The sequence below is a fragment of the Onychomys torridus genome, chromosome 5 (assembly GCF_903995425.1).
Source record: "Onychomys torridus chromosome 5, mOncTor1.1, whole genome shotgun sequence".
NCBI lineage: Eukaryota > Metazoa > Chordata > Mammalia > Rodentia > Cricetidae > Onychomys > Onychomys torridus.
In genome coordinates, this window is record NC_050447.1 from 11,624,356 (window position 1) to 11,640,942 (window position 16,587).

Here is a 16,587-nt window from a genome sequence, read left to right on the forward strand (position 1 = left end):
GGAGATCAGGCTGAAGGCTTAGAAACCCAAGGCCAAGGCCAGTTGGCACTCCGTGCACAAGGGTGCAGAAGATGCAGAGGGTGCAGAGGGTGGAGAGAGCCTCTTCACCTCAACTCTTTTTTAACATGGTCTCACTGTGTAGCTTTGGCTGGCCTAGAACTCAAAGATCTGCCAGCCTGTGTCTCCCAAATGCTGGTATTAAAGGTGTGTGCCATGCACCCCATTCACTATTGAGCTCTTTATGAAGACCTATCTTTCTATCCATTAAGGCGCTTTCTTCCTGGCTTAAGTCCCATTGCAGGGAAGAATAGGACCCAGCAGGCATGATGGAGGGGCCTGTGGGTCCTTCACATATCAGCAAGTGGATTGGTATAACCCAGGATCAGCCAGGCATCCAGATGAATGAGAAACAACCATGTTCTCAGGCTTCACCTGGGCAGGGCTGGGACTGTGAATCTGAAAAGCAGGTGACTCATAAGCTGGGGTAGGGAGCCATAAAAGCTCTCATCAGCTCCACAGCTTTCCACACCCACTGCCTCTTCAGCCATTTCTCAGCTGATAGTCTCACTGCTCACTCCCAGCTCTAGCAACCCCAAGACTTTGTCACATGCTCCTCGCCTCATTCACAAGCACATGGTAATTTCCGCCTCTTTTAAAACATACCGATAAGGCTGGGAACATGGCGTACAAGCATGAGGTCTGGAGTTCAGATCCCCAGAACTCATGCCAACGCCAGATGTGTCAGCTCCCAGTCTGATGAAGAGACCATGCCTCGGTAAATAAGGTGGAAGAGAGATGGACAATGATATCAACCTCTGACCTCCAACTGCATGCACACATGTGTACACCACGTGCAGGGGGCATGGAAGAAAAAGAAGTACATGCTTACATCCCACTGCCGACCCGGGAGAGAATAGTGATACTGCCCCCACAGCTGTAGATGGAGGCAGATTCCAAAAGAATCTAGCTGTAAATAACAGAACAGACAAGGTGAGGGTACGGCAGCACCTCCCAGAAATTCTCCCACCTGTAAAGGAAGTACTGTTACCATCTCCATTTTAGTCAGGAAACTGAGACCCAGAGAGCTGAGGTGAGGTGCCCAAAGCCACACAACTTGTGTTTAGAAGAATTTGGTTTTGGACCCCTCATTCCAGGAAGGATGGAGGCCACTTGGTTGTGGGGTTGAGTCTGTGGCTCAGCCACAGCGGTACCGAGTCTTTCCAGCTTCCTGCTTTTTTGCTGTGGGGATTTTTCTTAGTTGCCCTATGGCCAAGAGCTGTTCCAAGATGTCTCTCAGCCATCAGGCATAGACAGCAGGAAACCAGCCTCCTGCAGGAAGAGGAGAGGATGTTTCCTGCCATTTGACTCTTCTCCAGGAGAAACCCTTTCCCAGAATTCTCCAGCAAGCTGACATGGGGTCTGTTATACGTGTAACTAGGTCACGTGACCCATAGCAAGGCGTCCAGGGAAAGCGTTCACTGCTGAGCGTTTTCTCAGGCTTTGCTGGGAGGGTGGGAAGTGTCCGCTGAGTGGAGACTGTGAGTCTTTGCTTCAAACCACTTAGCCTCCCGACTCTTCCAGAGGAGTCTGATGCCTCCATGCGTGTGTGCCTTTACTTCTCCATCATTCATGTATTTGGCAAACATTTATTGAGTGCCTAATGTATGCTGGGCATAACTCTAGGTGCTGATGGGAATCCCCGTCCTCCCAGGGTGGCCATGCTGGAGCACCACTGTCCAATGTAGTTTTCTGGGTTCCTATGCTCGCCCACGTGTGGCTGCAGGTGCTCCTATGCCCACATGTGGCTGCGGGTGCTCCATGAGCAACCACCATAGCTGATTTTTTTGTTGTTGTTTAAGTCAACTTAAATGCATATTTAAAAGCTGTAGGGAAGCCTTCTAATCTTAGCACTTGGAGGCACAAGGTCAGCCTGAGCTCATGGTGAGACTCTGTCTCTATAAGTAATATGGTCTTCTGTAAACGCACATTAAAATGAAGCTCTATGTGGCCAGTCGCTACCTGTCAGCCCAGCTCCTGGGATCCAAGGAACCTACCACTGGTGTCCTTCCAGGATGTACCCAGGACCCAGGGACTGGAGAGATGGCTCAGCAATTAAGAGCGCTAGCTTCTCTTGCAGGGAACCCAAGTTTGATCCTTACCACCCCTATTGAACAGCGCACAACTGCCTGTAACTCCAGCTCCTGGAGACCCAGTGCCCTCTTCTGGCCTCCACAGGCAACTACACTCATGTGCATACACACATATACATGATTAAAAATAAAATAAATCTTAAATAAACACATGTGCTGTTGTCTGGCCTGAGAACTGTCTCTTCTCACGTCAGTTAGAAACCTGGTATGGAGGGTGACTGCGCTATCCTGTGCCCTGTTGGTGCTGCTCTGGATAGCAGTGACCACCTTCTCAGAAGCCCTTGGCCTTCAAGGATGCCACTGTCCTCCACTCAGACGTCTCTCTCACCTGTGTCCTCACACGCTTTGCATCTTGACTGTTCTGTGATTTTCCTGCAGCATCCTCCCGAGGGCTGTGATTGGCAGCCCTCACCACACATGCTTCCTACTTCCTGTTACTCCTCCAGGTGTCCCTTTCCCCCATCTGCCGAGGACACTCAGTAGCCTGTCACTCTACCCTGTCACACTGTACCACTCACCCACCAAATATTTAGGGAGCATAAGGTACTGAAGGCACTGCCAGAGAAAAGGTGACTGTCCTCTCAGAGCTGGCACTAGGAAGCAGGGGTGGGGGCGCTCTGGGCATACCGGTCTGAATTTGGATCTGGAGGACTTGAGACGGACAAGAGAGGCCAGGAGTCACAATGTTCCTGTACCTGAACAAGAAGATGTTGGGGGGCCTGCACTCAGTGGGGGCAGCGAGGACCAAGCGAGCTCTTGTGGCTGTGGTAGAGTGTTGGTTTTCTTGCAAGTTTCATGGAAGCTACTGGAAATTTTTGTTTGTTTGGTTGGCTAGTTGGCTTTGGTTTTTTGGGTTTTCTATTTTGTTTTGTTTTGTTTGTTTGTTTGTTTGTTATAAGGCAGGATCTCACTCTGAAGACCAGCCTGGCCTGGAACTTAAAGAGATTCACCTGCCTCTGCCTCCCGAGTGTTGGGATTACAGGTGTGGTTGGTGCCTGGCACTACCAGAAAGCTTTGAACTCAGTCATCTCCAACTCGGCATGCCCACACTCAGTCCTGACATCCCGTGAACCTCCTCCTTCCTAACTCACCCAGCTCTGTCGGCACCAGCTCTTTGTCCCGCACCAAACCTTGGAATCACCTCGGTCCCTTCCTTTCCCACACCATGTCTACTTCCTCCTTGGATGCTGGGGGTGCCACTGCTCCTCTCCACCAGCCTCTCCCCTCAGCTGTTCACTGTGGCCTCTAGGGTGCTCCCTGAAAACCTGGTAGCCAAGTTTCTGTTTAACAAACAGATGGGTGTCTTTTCTTCTCCACTGTGACCCCTCTCCCATCCAGATAGTCCCTTGAGGGTCAAATTCTGCAGGGTAGGGCCCTGAGGCTGTCTACACCTGTGGTTCTGAGTTCGAGTTCCTTCTTGGTGTGACTCAGATCTTTGGACACTGATTTCTGGGAGTCTTGGCGTCCTCCTCTCTAAAATGGGACGTGAGCGGCTGAGGGCCTCAGATGCAGGCCGGATGCAGCGCGCCCAGGCAGGCTCCCTGATGCACAGCGTTAATGGCAGCTATATTTAACCCAAGGCCTCCTTTATACTCCCACCACCTCTGCCCTACTTCCCGGCCTCATTATGCCGCCGGCCGCCGGCCTCAAGCTCCTTCCTAACTCAGGCTTCGTCACCAGCAGTCTGTCCTCTCAGGTGTCGTGTCCCCCCCCCCCCCACCCCCCGCCAGCCCTAACCATGTCCCTCCTCTGCTCCACAACCTTCCTGCTGTCCCCAAAGACCCCAGGACGAAGCCTCCTGCTTTCTTCCAATTCCTGCCATCTTTCTGGGCACGTGGGCAAGGGGACATGAGCTCCAACATCTTGGGAGCAACTGAAGTGACGCTGGGCATGAGAGAAGTCAGTGTTTCTGCCGTTCTGAGGCCTGGGCCAGCCAAGGCCAAGGTCTCACAGTGAGCACATGCAGTTGTACTGAAGCCGAGGTCTGAGAGTTTATGACTGTGCCCTGGACTTGAACTCCTCGGCTCTGCACTCTCCCACTGGGGTCTTCATATCCCTCTTTCCTGCCTTCTGCATCAGGAGCCGCAGGACTTGAACCTGTGTCATGTCCTTGGGTCAGTGTCATACCCAGCACTAGCCTGCCCATACCTAGCTCCAACACTAGACCCCCAGGGTCTAGCCTTGCCCAGCCTGTGCCCAGCTCTCATACCCAGTCCCCACCCACCCCCAAGCTCTGACCTTGCCCCGACCTACTATTTATTGGTTTGTTCGTTTGTTTGTTTTAGTCCAAGGGTAGCCTTGAACTTTTATGTCTTTGATGACTAAAGAAGTTTGGGGATGCTGGAGCAAAATCAGCGAGAAGACTGGGAGTGGGTGGGGGTGGGGGATGGGCCAATGTTTCAGGGCTTTGGGGATCATGAGGAGGGTGACAGCCTTTGCTGAGGAAGGTGGGAGCAGGCCAGGGACACGGTGGGGTTCTTTAGCAGTACAATCCCAACTGCTGTGGTGGCTTGTGGTCTCGGCACCTGGGAGACTGAAGCAGAAAGATCACAGGTTTAAAGCAAGCTTGGGGTACAGGGTGGGAATCTGTCTCAAAGAGCCAAGAGCTGGAGATGGGTCTCAATGGCAGGGCGCTTGCTCAGCACAGCTGAGGCCCTGGCTCCGTCCCCAGCACTACAAATGATAATAAGTAATAATAATTTAGGGCCGGGGATAGTAGCTCAGAGTGTTTGTCGCTGGGAATGGTGGTTCACACCAGTTATCCCAGCACTCAGGAAGTTGAGGCAGGAGAATTGCTCCCACTTCCAGAACCAACATGGGCTATAAAGTAGGAACTTGTCTGAGAACAAGATCTGTGTGCCGGGGTGTGTGCCCTTAACCTCAGTGTGTCTAATGAAGCAGCAGAGAAGAGATCGTGTCTCAAACAAGGGCAGAGGCAAGGGTCCATGTCTGAAGTTGTCCACTGACCTCCACAAGTGGAGTGTGGCACATGTGTGCCCATACACACAATCCACAGGAGGACTTGTGCAGGTTTGACATAAACACCACAGCATTTCATAGAAGGAATGTGGACGCTGGCTTTCAGCATGGGGCTGGGTCGTCCTGGAAGCATCCGCTGTGGATAACAGAGACTGACCGAACTTTGCACAGAAGAAGATAATTATGTCGTGGAATTAATGTCACCTGTTTGTTTTTATTTGTTTAATATGGAATTCCCTCTGCAGCTCTAGATTTCTCCTGGGCAGTGCTGGTCTGTCCTGTCCTGCTTCCACTTAGGATGAAAGTCAGGGCCTTATGGATGTTAAAACAAGAGCTCTGCCCCTGAGCCGCACCCCTGCCCCTCACTGGGGGTCCTAGGCAGGTCTCTGCCCCTGAGCCACACTCCAGCCCAACCTGGATAAGAACACTGAGCTGTTCCCTTCCCCCAGTGGTAAAGAGCAGTCCCCTGTACTGAGGTAAATGCCACTGCTTCCCCTCTGACACTATCCCCAGTGTGCCTGTCTCTCCGCGTTTCTCTCCTCAATACACAGCACTGACATTTGATGTGTTCACTGGGTTCTCTCAGCTTCCTCCACACACACAGAGACCTATGACTCCTTTGCACACACTGGGCAACAGCTTCTGTCTGCACAGAAAGAGGAAAGTGAGACTCAGAAATAGAATGGTGCCTGCCAGAGGAAATCTGAAGACGTCCAAAACTGCACAGTCATAGTCCCAACAGTCTGTGACGTCAGAAGGGCACAGCCCAGGCCAGCCTGAGCTATATGAGCACACACTGTCTTCAGAAAATGGGGGGGGGGGGGGGGGCATGTCGGCTCAAGCTTGCAATTGCATACCTGGAAGGCAGCCGATAGGATTCCTGTCAGTTCAGGGACAGCCTGGGCTACATAATAAGCAGGTTACATTTTGACACTCTTTTAAATATATGTATATTTGCTGTGTGTGGTGGCACACACCTTTACTCCCAGCACTTGGGAGGCAGAAGCAGGCAGATCTCTGTGAGTCTGAGGTCAGCCTGGTCTATACAGTTATTTCCAGGCCTGCCAAGACTATACAGTGTGGCACTGTCTCAAAAATTGTGTGTGTGTATGTGCATATGTGCATGCGTGCATACAGACATATGTGTTTGTCATATATAAAACAAGCATGTCGTGGAGAAAGAGAAAAGTGAACAGGGTGTCACTTGCTGCCTCTGCTCTCCTGTGTACTCCAGCCTAAGCTAGCCCATGAGCATCTTGGGACTAGAGGTATGCACCCTCTGCACGGGTACACATGTACATCACACACAGAAAGAAAATGGGTACCAGTCACCTCTCACTCCATAAGACAAGAACCGTTATTGTCACTTGGCAGGCATTGGAACTGACCTGATGGTGCCCGGTCACCAGTGGGAGCCTGCTAGCGCCATGCGCTGCCCATCCACCTACCCTGCCCCATGTCTCACCGTCGCTTTCTCCTGCAGCATCTTGGCCACTGTCGGGACGGAGTTTGACCTACGGACACTGAGGGCGGTTCGTGTGCTGCGGCCACTCAAGCTGGTGTCTGGAATCCCAAGTGCGTGAGTCTCCATCCTTCTAGAGGGTCTGCTTGGAGGCCCAGCTCCCTTCAGGGCAGGATGCCCCTCAGGGGTTTCCCAAGAACCAGGTCTAGGTGGTCTCTGGAAGCAAACCAGAGGCCTCACCCCTTTATTGAGCGCCTACAGTCTGCCGGGAGTCATGCTGTGCACACAGTTCCTTCAGCACCCACAACCTGTTGTGTGCACTGTGCCGGTGTCTCTGTTTTATGGAGAGGCACGTAGGCACCTGGAGAGTTGGACTAGGGTCACATGACAGAGAAGGGCTGAGTTAGAGTTAGTGAGTAGAACTCCATGCCTGGTGGTGAGCCTGTGCTGACGACTGTTGGCGCTTACCGCCTGTGAGCCAAGCACCACAGGAAGAGACTCTGCTGCTCTCATTTCTCCCCTGGGCTCAGTTGGCAGATACCCATTGCACAGATGAGAAGGACAAGACACAGAGGAGTCCTCAACAGGTGGGTGGAATGAGCACAGGGTCTGTGCACATTCTCCTGCTCTCTGGTTCTTCAGGGATGCCTGGGTATCACCACAGAGAGGGCTCAGGATTCATCCCCAAGCCTAACGCCGGCAGAGGGCTGTTTCTACCCCCACAGGCTCCCCGGATAGAAAGCAGAAAGCAGATACTCTGGGCAGCTGGGAGATGGTTCAGATGGTAGAATGCTCACCACACAGCACAAGGACCTGAGATTGGTCACAAAGCACTCTTGTGGGAAAGCCAGATGTGGGGGTGCATCTCTGTCATTCTGGCACTGGGACTGTGGAGGCAGAGGCTCCCCGGAGCGCATGGCCAGTGGGTCTGGCTGAATCGACAAGTGCCAGGTTTAGTGAGATTTGAGGCAGATACTTGGCATTGGCCCCTAACCTCCACATACGTGTATGTGCACACACACATACATGAATAAACAAGTAAGGACTCCACGGTCCCTGGAAATTCTACGTGTCCAGTTTTTTTAACTCTGTCACCAGAACAGGCGCGTGTTAGGCTGTTAACATCACTGTGTTCAGTGTGTCAGCCTCACTGATCAGAGTCACTCCCACCCAGACTTAGAGAGGTTTCTCTGGTGGGGCTGGTGTCTCTCAGTAGATGCCTAGCCATCATGGTTTCTGGCTTCTCCCTCAGCACCAGAAGAAAACTTAAAACGAAACTACGAAGAGGGATTTCTCAGCTGACCACCAACATGTCCCTTTTATAGGAAAAGGGGCCCATGGCCAGCTCTGGCTGCCCAGCCGGCTCCTGTGCCCCATTAGATTAAGAGCAGGTGACTAGCTAGTCTAACAGGAGGCCCTGGTGAGTAGGGTGACCGGGCATTTGCTGGTGTTAGCTTTCAGTTACTGTCACAAAATGCCCGAGATGAAGGGAGGGAACAAGAAGTGAAGGCACCTGCTGGTCTGAGCGCCATTCCTGGGACCCACATGGTGGGAGGAGAACCGCCACTTCTGGGAGTCATCCTGTGACCAGCACGTGTTCACTGTGGCACGTGTGCTCACATAGATAGATAGATAGATAGATAGATAGATAGCAGATAGATAGATAGATAGATAGTAGATAGATAGTAGATAGATAGTAGATAGATAGATAGATATAGTAGGTAGATAGTAGATAGATAGATAGATAGATAGATAGTAGATAGTAGATAGATAGATAGATAGATAGATAGTAGGTAGATAGATAGATATAGTAGGTAGACAGATAGATAGATAGTAGATAGATAGATAGATAGTAGATAGTAGATGGATAGATAGATAGATAGATAGTAGGTAGATAGATAGATAGTAGGTAGATAGTAGATAGATAGATAGTAGATAGTAGGTAGATAGATAGTAGAAAGATAGATACACAGATAGATGTGAAAAAGGAGGTCTGGAGAGATGGCTCAGTGGTTAAGAGGACCTGGGTTCAGTTCCCAGCACCCACATGACAGCTCACAACTGTCTGTAACTCCAGCACCCTCCCTGTCCTCCACAGACACTGCCCCGATACACTCACACACACACACACACACACACACACACACACACACGCAGTCAAAATACCCAAATACGTAAAATAAAAGCAAAGGAAAAACTGAAAGACAAAGAGGAACGGTTTGGCCTTGCTCTGTTTGGGAGGTTCAAATCCTTAGTCATACCCTTTGCTTTGGGCCCGTGGCCCCGGCAGCACATCTTTTTTTGGTTTTTCGAGACAGGGTTTCTCTCTGTAGCTTTGCACCTTTCCTGGAACTCACTTGGTAGTTCAGGCTGGCCTCGAACTCACAGAGATCCGCCTGGCTCTGCCTCCCGAGTGCTGGGATTAAAGGCGTGTTCCACCACCGCCCGGCAAAATAAGCATCTTTTTTCCTTTTTCTTTTTGGTTTTTCGAGACAGGGTTTCTCTGTGTAGCTTTGCGCCTTTCCTGGATCTCGCTCTGTAGACCAGGCTGGCCTCAAACTCAGAAAGATCCTCCTGCCTCTGCCTCCCCAGTGCTGGGATTAAAGGCGTGCGCCACCACCGCCCCCGGCAGCACATCTTGGTGATAACACATAGGCAATGCCTTACTACATGGTAGCCAGAACACAGAAAATCGAAAGCCTTACACACAGTGACAGCATCCTCCCACAAAGCCCCACCCTTTAAAGCTCTACACCCCAATTACTCCACAGGTTGGGAACCAGGACTTTAGCCAGTGGCCTTTGGGTGGACTTCTCCAAACCACCGCACTAGCGCTGGACTCTCTGAGAGTCTGCAGTAGTCAGCCCTCTGTAACTGTAACAGAACACTCACAATAATCAACTTAGAGAAAGAAAGGTTTGCTCACCTCAGGACTGGTTTCAGCCAGTGCTCTCTGATCGGTTATGTTAGCCCTGTGGTGAGGCCACACATCATGTTGGGAGCAAAACCACTCACCAGGAGTTGGGGCAGCTGCTCTTCCAGAGGCCTTGAGTTCAGTTCCCAGTACCCTGGCACCTCACAACCTCCTGTATCTCCAGCTCCAGGAGTCCCTCTTCTGGCCTCTGATGGCACTGCACTCACCTGAACAAATTCATACACAAATGCAAACAGATAGATAGAAGAAGAAATCTTTAGGAACTGGAGAGATGGCTCAGCAGTTAAGAGCACTGGCTGCTCTTCCAGATGGTGGTGCTTCAATTCCCTTCACCCCCACAGAGGCTCACAGTTGTCTTTAACTCCATTCCCAGAATATTCAGTACCTTCTCCTGGCCTCTGTGGGCACCAGGCGCACAGATGGTGCACCAACACTCTTACAAACCAAACACTTAGACACATAAAATAACAATAAATCATTTAAAAATTTAGAAAATAAAAGCACATACCTGTGAAGAACACAAGGGAAGGGCCCTCACTCAGTCTGCCCTGTGCAGGCCAGCCTGGTCTGCAAAGCAAGCTCCAGGAAAGCCAAGGCTACAGAGAGAAACCCTGTCTCAAAACAAACCAACAGTTATCTCAAGATTATTGAGACAGGAGGGTATGTATAGACTATTCAGGTGGCATCCACTTTATAGAGCAGACTTGGTCCATGGGAAGCTACTGGCTGTGGGGAGGTCTGTGCAGCACAGACTGTGGTCAGAATTTGACCTGCTTCGCAAGGAAGTTTCAAGTCTCATCCGGCTTCCTTCCAGCTTGCAAAAGAGGGAGGAGAGGGGAAAAGGGAAGCCGTTGTTCTGACACTCCTTCAGTTTTAGATTTGTGGTAGGCTGGGTCACACAGTGGGTCACACACTTCTTCCACCAGCCTGATGACCTGAGTTCAATCCCCAAGACCCACAGAAAAGTCGGGAACCGACCCAGCAAAGGTGTCCTCTGAACTCCACAAATGATTACCATAATTAATTAAATTTTTAAAAGGTTAAAAATCATGGGACTTTTCACATAGGATGGAAATTTAAGCATTTTCAATTTAGCCTTTTCCTGTCTCTCAAAAAATAACTAAAGCCACATCCAGTGAGGGGAAGACACTGAGGTGACTTTGTGAGGACAGGGGCTTGCCTGGCCCAGTCTGGTACTGTCCACATCCAAATCTCCCAAGCTGGTGACATCTCTCTGGCCACGCCCCGGGAGCCGCCCGCCCTGTGTTCAATGTCTTCCTTCTCTGTGGAGTTACTCAGAACAGAGAGACTTTATGGGTAGTGGAGAACTGCAGGCCAGTGTCGGGCAGACTCGGGTGAACCCTGACTTTGCTGTCCCTTGACCCACACAGAACAATCAGACCTCCTGAGCCTTCATTCCCGGTTTGTAAAATGGAGGTGGTTTTTAGCGTGCAGCTGCCTCTGCCGGTCATGGCTACACGCTGAGGAGGTAATAGGAAATCTGGTCCTTGGAGCTGAGAGTTGAGGTGCGGGCTGCAGGCCCTGCAGGGCTGCCGGTAAGGAAGGGAGACTGGAAAAGTGACTCTTGACTTGGGGCAGTTTAGGGAAACAGCACCCCCTTGTGGAGGAAAGCTACTGAGCGTCCCAGAAAATGGCTTAGAAAGCCCTGGCTGACTGCCTTTGGGCCCTAAAACTCCTCAGAGTATAGCCTAGATCATAAACAGTGAAGCCTTTCTGGGGGGAGGGGAAGTGAGCACCTTCCTCTTCATCATCCCCACTCTGGGATCCATGGGAGGCACTTGGCAGGGTGCTTGCTCACTGGCTGGTCTCTGTCTCCCCAGGTTTACAAGTCGTCCTGAAGTCAATCATGAAGGCGATGATCCCTCTGCTGCAGATCGGCCTACTCCTGTTTTTTGCAATCCTTATTTTTGCAATCATAGGGTTAGAATTTTATATGGGAAAATTTCATACCACCTGCTTTGAAGAGGGGACAGGTAGGTCCATACTATGGGATATGAGGTCTTTCTCAGGGGACAAAACTTCAGAAAAGACAGGCAGGGACACTATCTCCACTACCCCAGCCCTGGAAGCTGGGACTCCACAGCAATGGGCCTGTTGACAGTCCACCAGAGAGAAGGCTGTGTGCCTGGCTGGGGGCCCGGGTCTTGTCAAACATGCATGAGGCCCTGGATACATCCCCAGCATAGCTAAACTGCCTGCAGGAATGACAGAGGCCACAGTCGCTTCTGATACCTTGATTGTGGCTACAGTGTTGGGTTTGGGGGCCCTAGAAGGCAGCCCAGGGGGCAAGTGGTTTGCTTAGATGTGATCCCTGAGGCACCACTGGGAAACCGGAGAGGCAGGCTGAGGGTGTGCTCTTGAGCAGTTTTTCCTGTGAGCACAGAGCAATGCTATCGTGTCTGGACAGCACAGAGTATACCCCCACCAGGGAGATGGAGGGCAGGGCTAGAGAGCAGAGTACGAACAAGGGAGGTCCCACTCTGCTCCTTCAGCACCCAGCACCTAACAGGTGATGTCCCAGGCAGTGGGAGCCCTGCCTCTAATAGGATCCTGTTTCACCCAGTCAGAACCCAGAACCCAGCAGGTGCTGCCTGCCTGCCCAATGCCCCATCATGCTTTAGGTAACTCTTGGGAGGCTGAGTCCAGGAGCTGTGATTTGGGTCTCACAGAGGTCAACATGGAGGTGCACCTGGGGCGCAGGTCTGACCAGCGATGTGGAAGACACGTGCTGAATTCACATTTGGAGGTGCAGGCCCTTCCAGATGCATTTCTGGTTCCATCCTAGACTCCCCAAACTCGAGCTGCCTAATGCCCCAGAACCAAGAAGACTCAGACAAGAGGGGGTACCTGTGTTTCGTATTTGGACCACCTACTCCAGAGCAGGCAGTCTGGGTTCCCATAGCCAGAGGAAGAATGAGCCCCTGGGCAGAGAGGTGTGGGACCTTGTTGGGAAAGGCAGCCAGGGAAAACTGGAATTGTGCAGAAGTGACCTGATACCAACTGCACCCACTAACCCCAAGAAGATCCACAGAGGATGGTGTCCTGGTCAGGTCCCAGCTGGGAACGTTGTTCTGGAAGGCTGGGGCTTCATTTATTCTTTCTCCTGCTTCTTTTCTCCTGGGCTTGTGAAATTTGCTCAATACGGAATGGCCTAATTATTTCTTTCTCCAATGAAGAAGGTGTTAATTGGAGCAGATTTATTTCTGCACCTGGCCTCATCCAGGCAGAAGACAGATAGTGTGTCTATCAGCCCCAAAAGAAGAACCCAAACTTAGGACCTAGGGGCTCAGGCTGTGTGAAGTGTCCAGGGTGTTTTTGTTTTTGTTTTGTTTCCCCAACCAGGGCTGGCTGGGGTCCCAGTGGGGTTGTGGGGGGACAGATGTGGGTGGAGCCATGGAGGACAGAAGCCCGGATTCGGGAGGCAATCCAGAGAGCTCCCAATTAAGACTGGAAGATGTGTGAGTAAGAGACAGAGATACACAGACGCCCCGGCAGCAGGCTAATTTTAAAATATATTTATAGCTGAATTTCTCCGACTCCGGATGGCTGTGTTTCTCGAATCAACCCTTGGAGTGCTTGGCGTCGACGGCGGCTGGGGTTGAGGGGGCTGGGGTCGAGTACACCTCTGGATGATGTTGCTAAAGATAGGCGGTTCCCAGCCACAGGCTCGGGGAGCCCACTTCCTGTCACCCACTGCCATCCCACACATTCACAGACTCCAAGACAAAGTGGAATGCTTCCTGTTTTCTAAGTTTCCAGAATCCTGGATGAACTAGACCCTGGCTCACACACATTTCTAGGCAAGGAGACTGATGTGCTGTTGTCTCCATGCTTCCCACTCACAGGAAAATTGAGGGGGTGCCTGTCAGAGGCCTGAGGAGGTGGGGACACCAGAATTAACCAGGTGAACACGCAAAGGTTTGCGTGAACCAGATTTGTACTGAAAGTGGGGCAGAGAAGGTTCGAGAGACACCAGTGATCTTCCTAGGGCCTTCTGTAGAGCCCTGGGCCTTAAGCTCCAATGGTTTTGCTTTTCCCGTCCACACTCCACACTCACTATGTGTAAGTCTAGTGTGGGTCAGCCTAGCTATCTCTACGAGAAGCAGGGCCTTTTTGTTACCTTTGTTTATTTTATACTTTGTTGTTGTTGTTTTTTAGTTTTGTTTTTGGCTTAGTCTGCGTCTTGTTTTAAGACAGTCTCACTGTATAGCCCAGGCTAGCCCGAAACAAATCATCTTCCAACCCCTTGGGTGCTGGCATGACAGGTGTGAGCCGCTCCCTACCGGACACATTCCCTGCTGTTGACAGGATGTTGACTCCCCCATCCAGCGGGGGTCCCATATGGTCCCCTTCCCCGCGGGACAGCTGAAGTGTGTGCAGACAAGTCAGCTGCACACAGAAAAGTGAATGTCTGTTGAGTGGAAACTCGCGTTTTTATACACTTGGCTGTTAGTTTTCTTTTCAAGCCTGTCGTCTTTGTTTTTGAGCCTTCTCAAACCAGCCATCATAGCCCTCGGGAGGTTGAGGCAGGAGGATTCCCAAGATTTAGAGCGACACAGTGAATCTGTGGCCAGGTTGACCCAAGTGTTCAGGGTCTCCCCATTCTCTTCAGTACCAAAGGATTTGGATGTGACCGACCTGTTCAGCCTCTTCCCCTGCTGCAGGCTGTGTTGGGTCTTGGTGTTAAGGAGCATGCATGCCCTGGCACTTCTGACATGTCACAATGTATCTCCTGGTATTGGGGAAGAAAGCTCCATTCTGTCTCTGGTAAGGGTAGGAACCATGTGTACCTGTCCCTCACTCCAGGGCACCATGTATGTTGTGAAGAAAAAGTCAGCAAGGTTCTACAGGTACGCCCAGATGACACACATTTCATGGTGCCCTGATCCGACCATGCTGTGGAGCACAGAACACTTCCCAGTAGTTAAAGACTGGAAAGATACAGCATGGAATGCTGGCTCACATGGCTGCCAATTAAGCCCAGAAAGAAAATGCCACAAGTATTTGGAAACCAAGAGGCATACTTCTTGTGTGTGAGAGAGTCTATCTGATGTTGGGGATTTGCTTTCAAAATTTGCTGCGTGTGTGTTGGAGGGGAGGGGCAGACATGAGCAAGGCTGGCCCAGAGTCACTCGTGTTGCGATCAGTGATAAATGAATGGGAAACCACCCCCTCTCTTTCTTCCCCTCTCTCAAGTTTGTTTTTCCGGAGAAATATTTATTGGTTACCCATGGGTCAAAGAAGAAACAGTAATGGAAATTGGGGACTGTCTTAGTTAGGGTTTCTATTGCTGTGAAGAGACACCATGACCATGGCAACTCTTACAAAAGAAAACACTTTATTAAGGTTGGCTTATAGGTTCAGAGGTTTAGTCTATTGTCATCATGGCGGGAAGCATGTTGGTGAGCAGGCAGACATGGTGTTGAAAGGAGCCAAGAGTTCTACATCTGGAGCCACAGGCAGCAGGAAGAGAGTGGGTCCAGGATGCAGGATGTAGGTCCAGGGGTGTAGGATGTGGTTCCAGGATGCAGGATGTCTTTCCATAATGAAGGTTGGCTGTCCAGGATGCAGGATGTGGGTCCAAAGAAGCAGGTTGATGGTCCAGGTATGCAGGATGTAGGTCCATGATCATGGCAAGATATGGTTCTAGAGTGCATGATGGGGAACCAGGATGGAAGATTTGGTCCAAGATGCAAGATGGGGTCCAGATGCAGGTAATGGGGCCAGGGTCCAGGATGCAAAAGGTGGGTCTGCAAAAACTGGGCCTGGCTTGAGCTTCTAACATCTCAAAGCTCCACCAATGACACACTTCCTCTAGCAAGGCCATGCCCCCTAATAGTGCCACTCCTGAGGACCAAGCATTTGAACATGAGTCTATGGGGACCATTCCTGTTAATACCACCACAGGGAATATTTTCACAATAATAAATAATAACAGTGTTTCTGAGATGCAGTCAAAACTGCACTTGAAGGACAATTTGTAGCCTTAAAGAAAATGGCTCAGCTTCAACACGTTAAGAAAAGAACATGGCTGGGCAGAGCCAGGTGGATCTCTGTGAGTTCGAGGCCAGCCTGGTCTACAGAGCTAGCCCATAACAGGCTCCAAAGCTACAGAGAAACCCTGTGTCGAAAAAAAACAAAAAAGAAAAGAACAGGGGCCCAGAAATGGTGCACACCTTTAATCCCAGCACTCAGGAGGCAGAGGCAGGCTGATCTCTGAGTTCAAACCCATCCTGGTCTATAGAGCAAGTTCCAGGACAGCCAGGACTATACAAAGAAACCCTGTCTCAAAAACAAACAAACAAACAAACAAACAGCAAAAGAAAACAGAATTAAACTGGTGGGAAGCTGGGAAAAAAACAAGAGTTGAAGAATCTGGTGCTGCGGACGGGAATTAAGAGATCTAAAACCGGACACTGATATTTCATCCCAATAACGACTGTCAGTTTTTCCTGCCTCTCCCTCTCACTCTCCACTTTCTCCTTTCTAGACGACATCCAGGGTGAGTCGCCAGCTCCGTGTGGGACAGAGGAACCCGCCCGCACCTGCCCCAACGGGACCAAGTGTCAGCCGTACTGGGAAGGGCCGAACAACGGCATCACTCAGTTTGACAACATCCTGTTCGCTGTGCTCACTGTTTTCCAGTGTATCACCATGGAAGGCTGGACTGATCTCCTCTACAATGTGAGTGCTGCTGGAGCACACAGGGTGGCGTGGGAGGGGAGTCCTGAGCTGGGCCCGACACCTTTCCTGGTGTCATGAGGCTCAGGCCTTTGGAAAGTCCAGGGCAGAAGCTCACCGGCCTTTGGGCAAGTCCTGAGCTGTAGAAGTCCTGATAGTCCATAGACAGAACTTCCTAATGGTGCCTCGGCCAGGTGCTAAATATGCTTTCAATGTGCAGTCCTGAACTCAGCATGTGTAAAGGAGTGGGGCCATCAGCCTGGGCATGCCATCCAGCCCTAGGCAATGCCATCCAGCCCTGGGCATGCCCTTCCCATGACATATGGAATGTATGGGAGCCAGGGGTGATGGTGAGGACG

General features: G+C 51.0%; 1 protein-coding gene across 17 annotated transcripts in view; it reads left to right on the plus strand.

Annotated features, from left to right (window-relative positions):
* The window catches only part of Cacna1a (calcium voltage-gated channel subunit alpha1 A), a 300,508-nt gene that overhangs the window by 158,520 nt on the left and 125,401 nt on the right, over positions 1-16,587 (plus strand). For all 17 annotated transcript variants that reach the window (XM_036186919.1, XM_036186915.1, XM_036186917.1 and 14 more), the window contains 3 exons: positions 6,613-6,704; positions 11,368-11,520; positions 16,038-16,231. In XM_036186919.1, the coding sequence (XP_036042812.1) occupies positions 6,613-6,704; positions 11,368-11,520; positions 16,038-16,231 (439 nt within the window). The remainder of the gene's footprint in view (positions 1-6,612; positions 6,705-11,367; positions 11,521-16,037; positions 16,232-16,587) is intronic.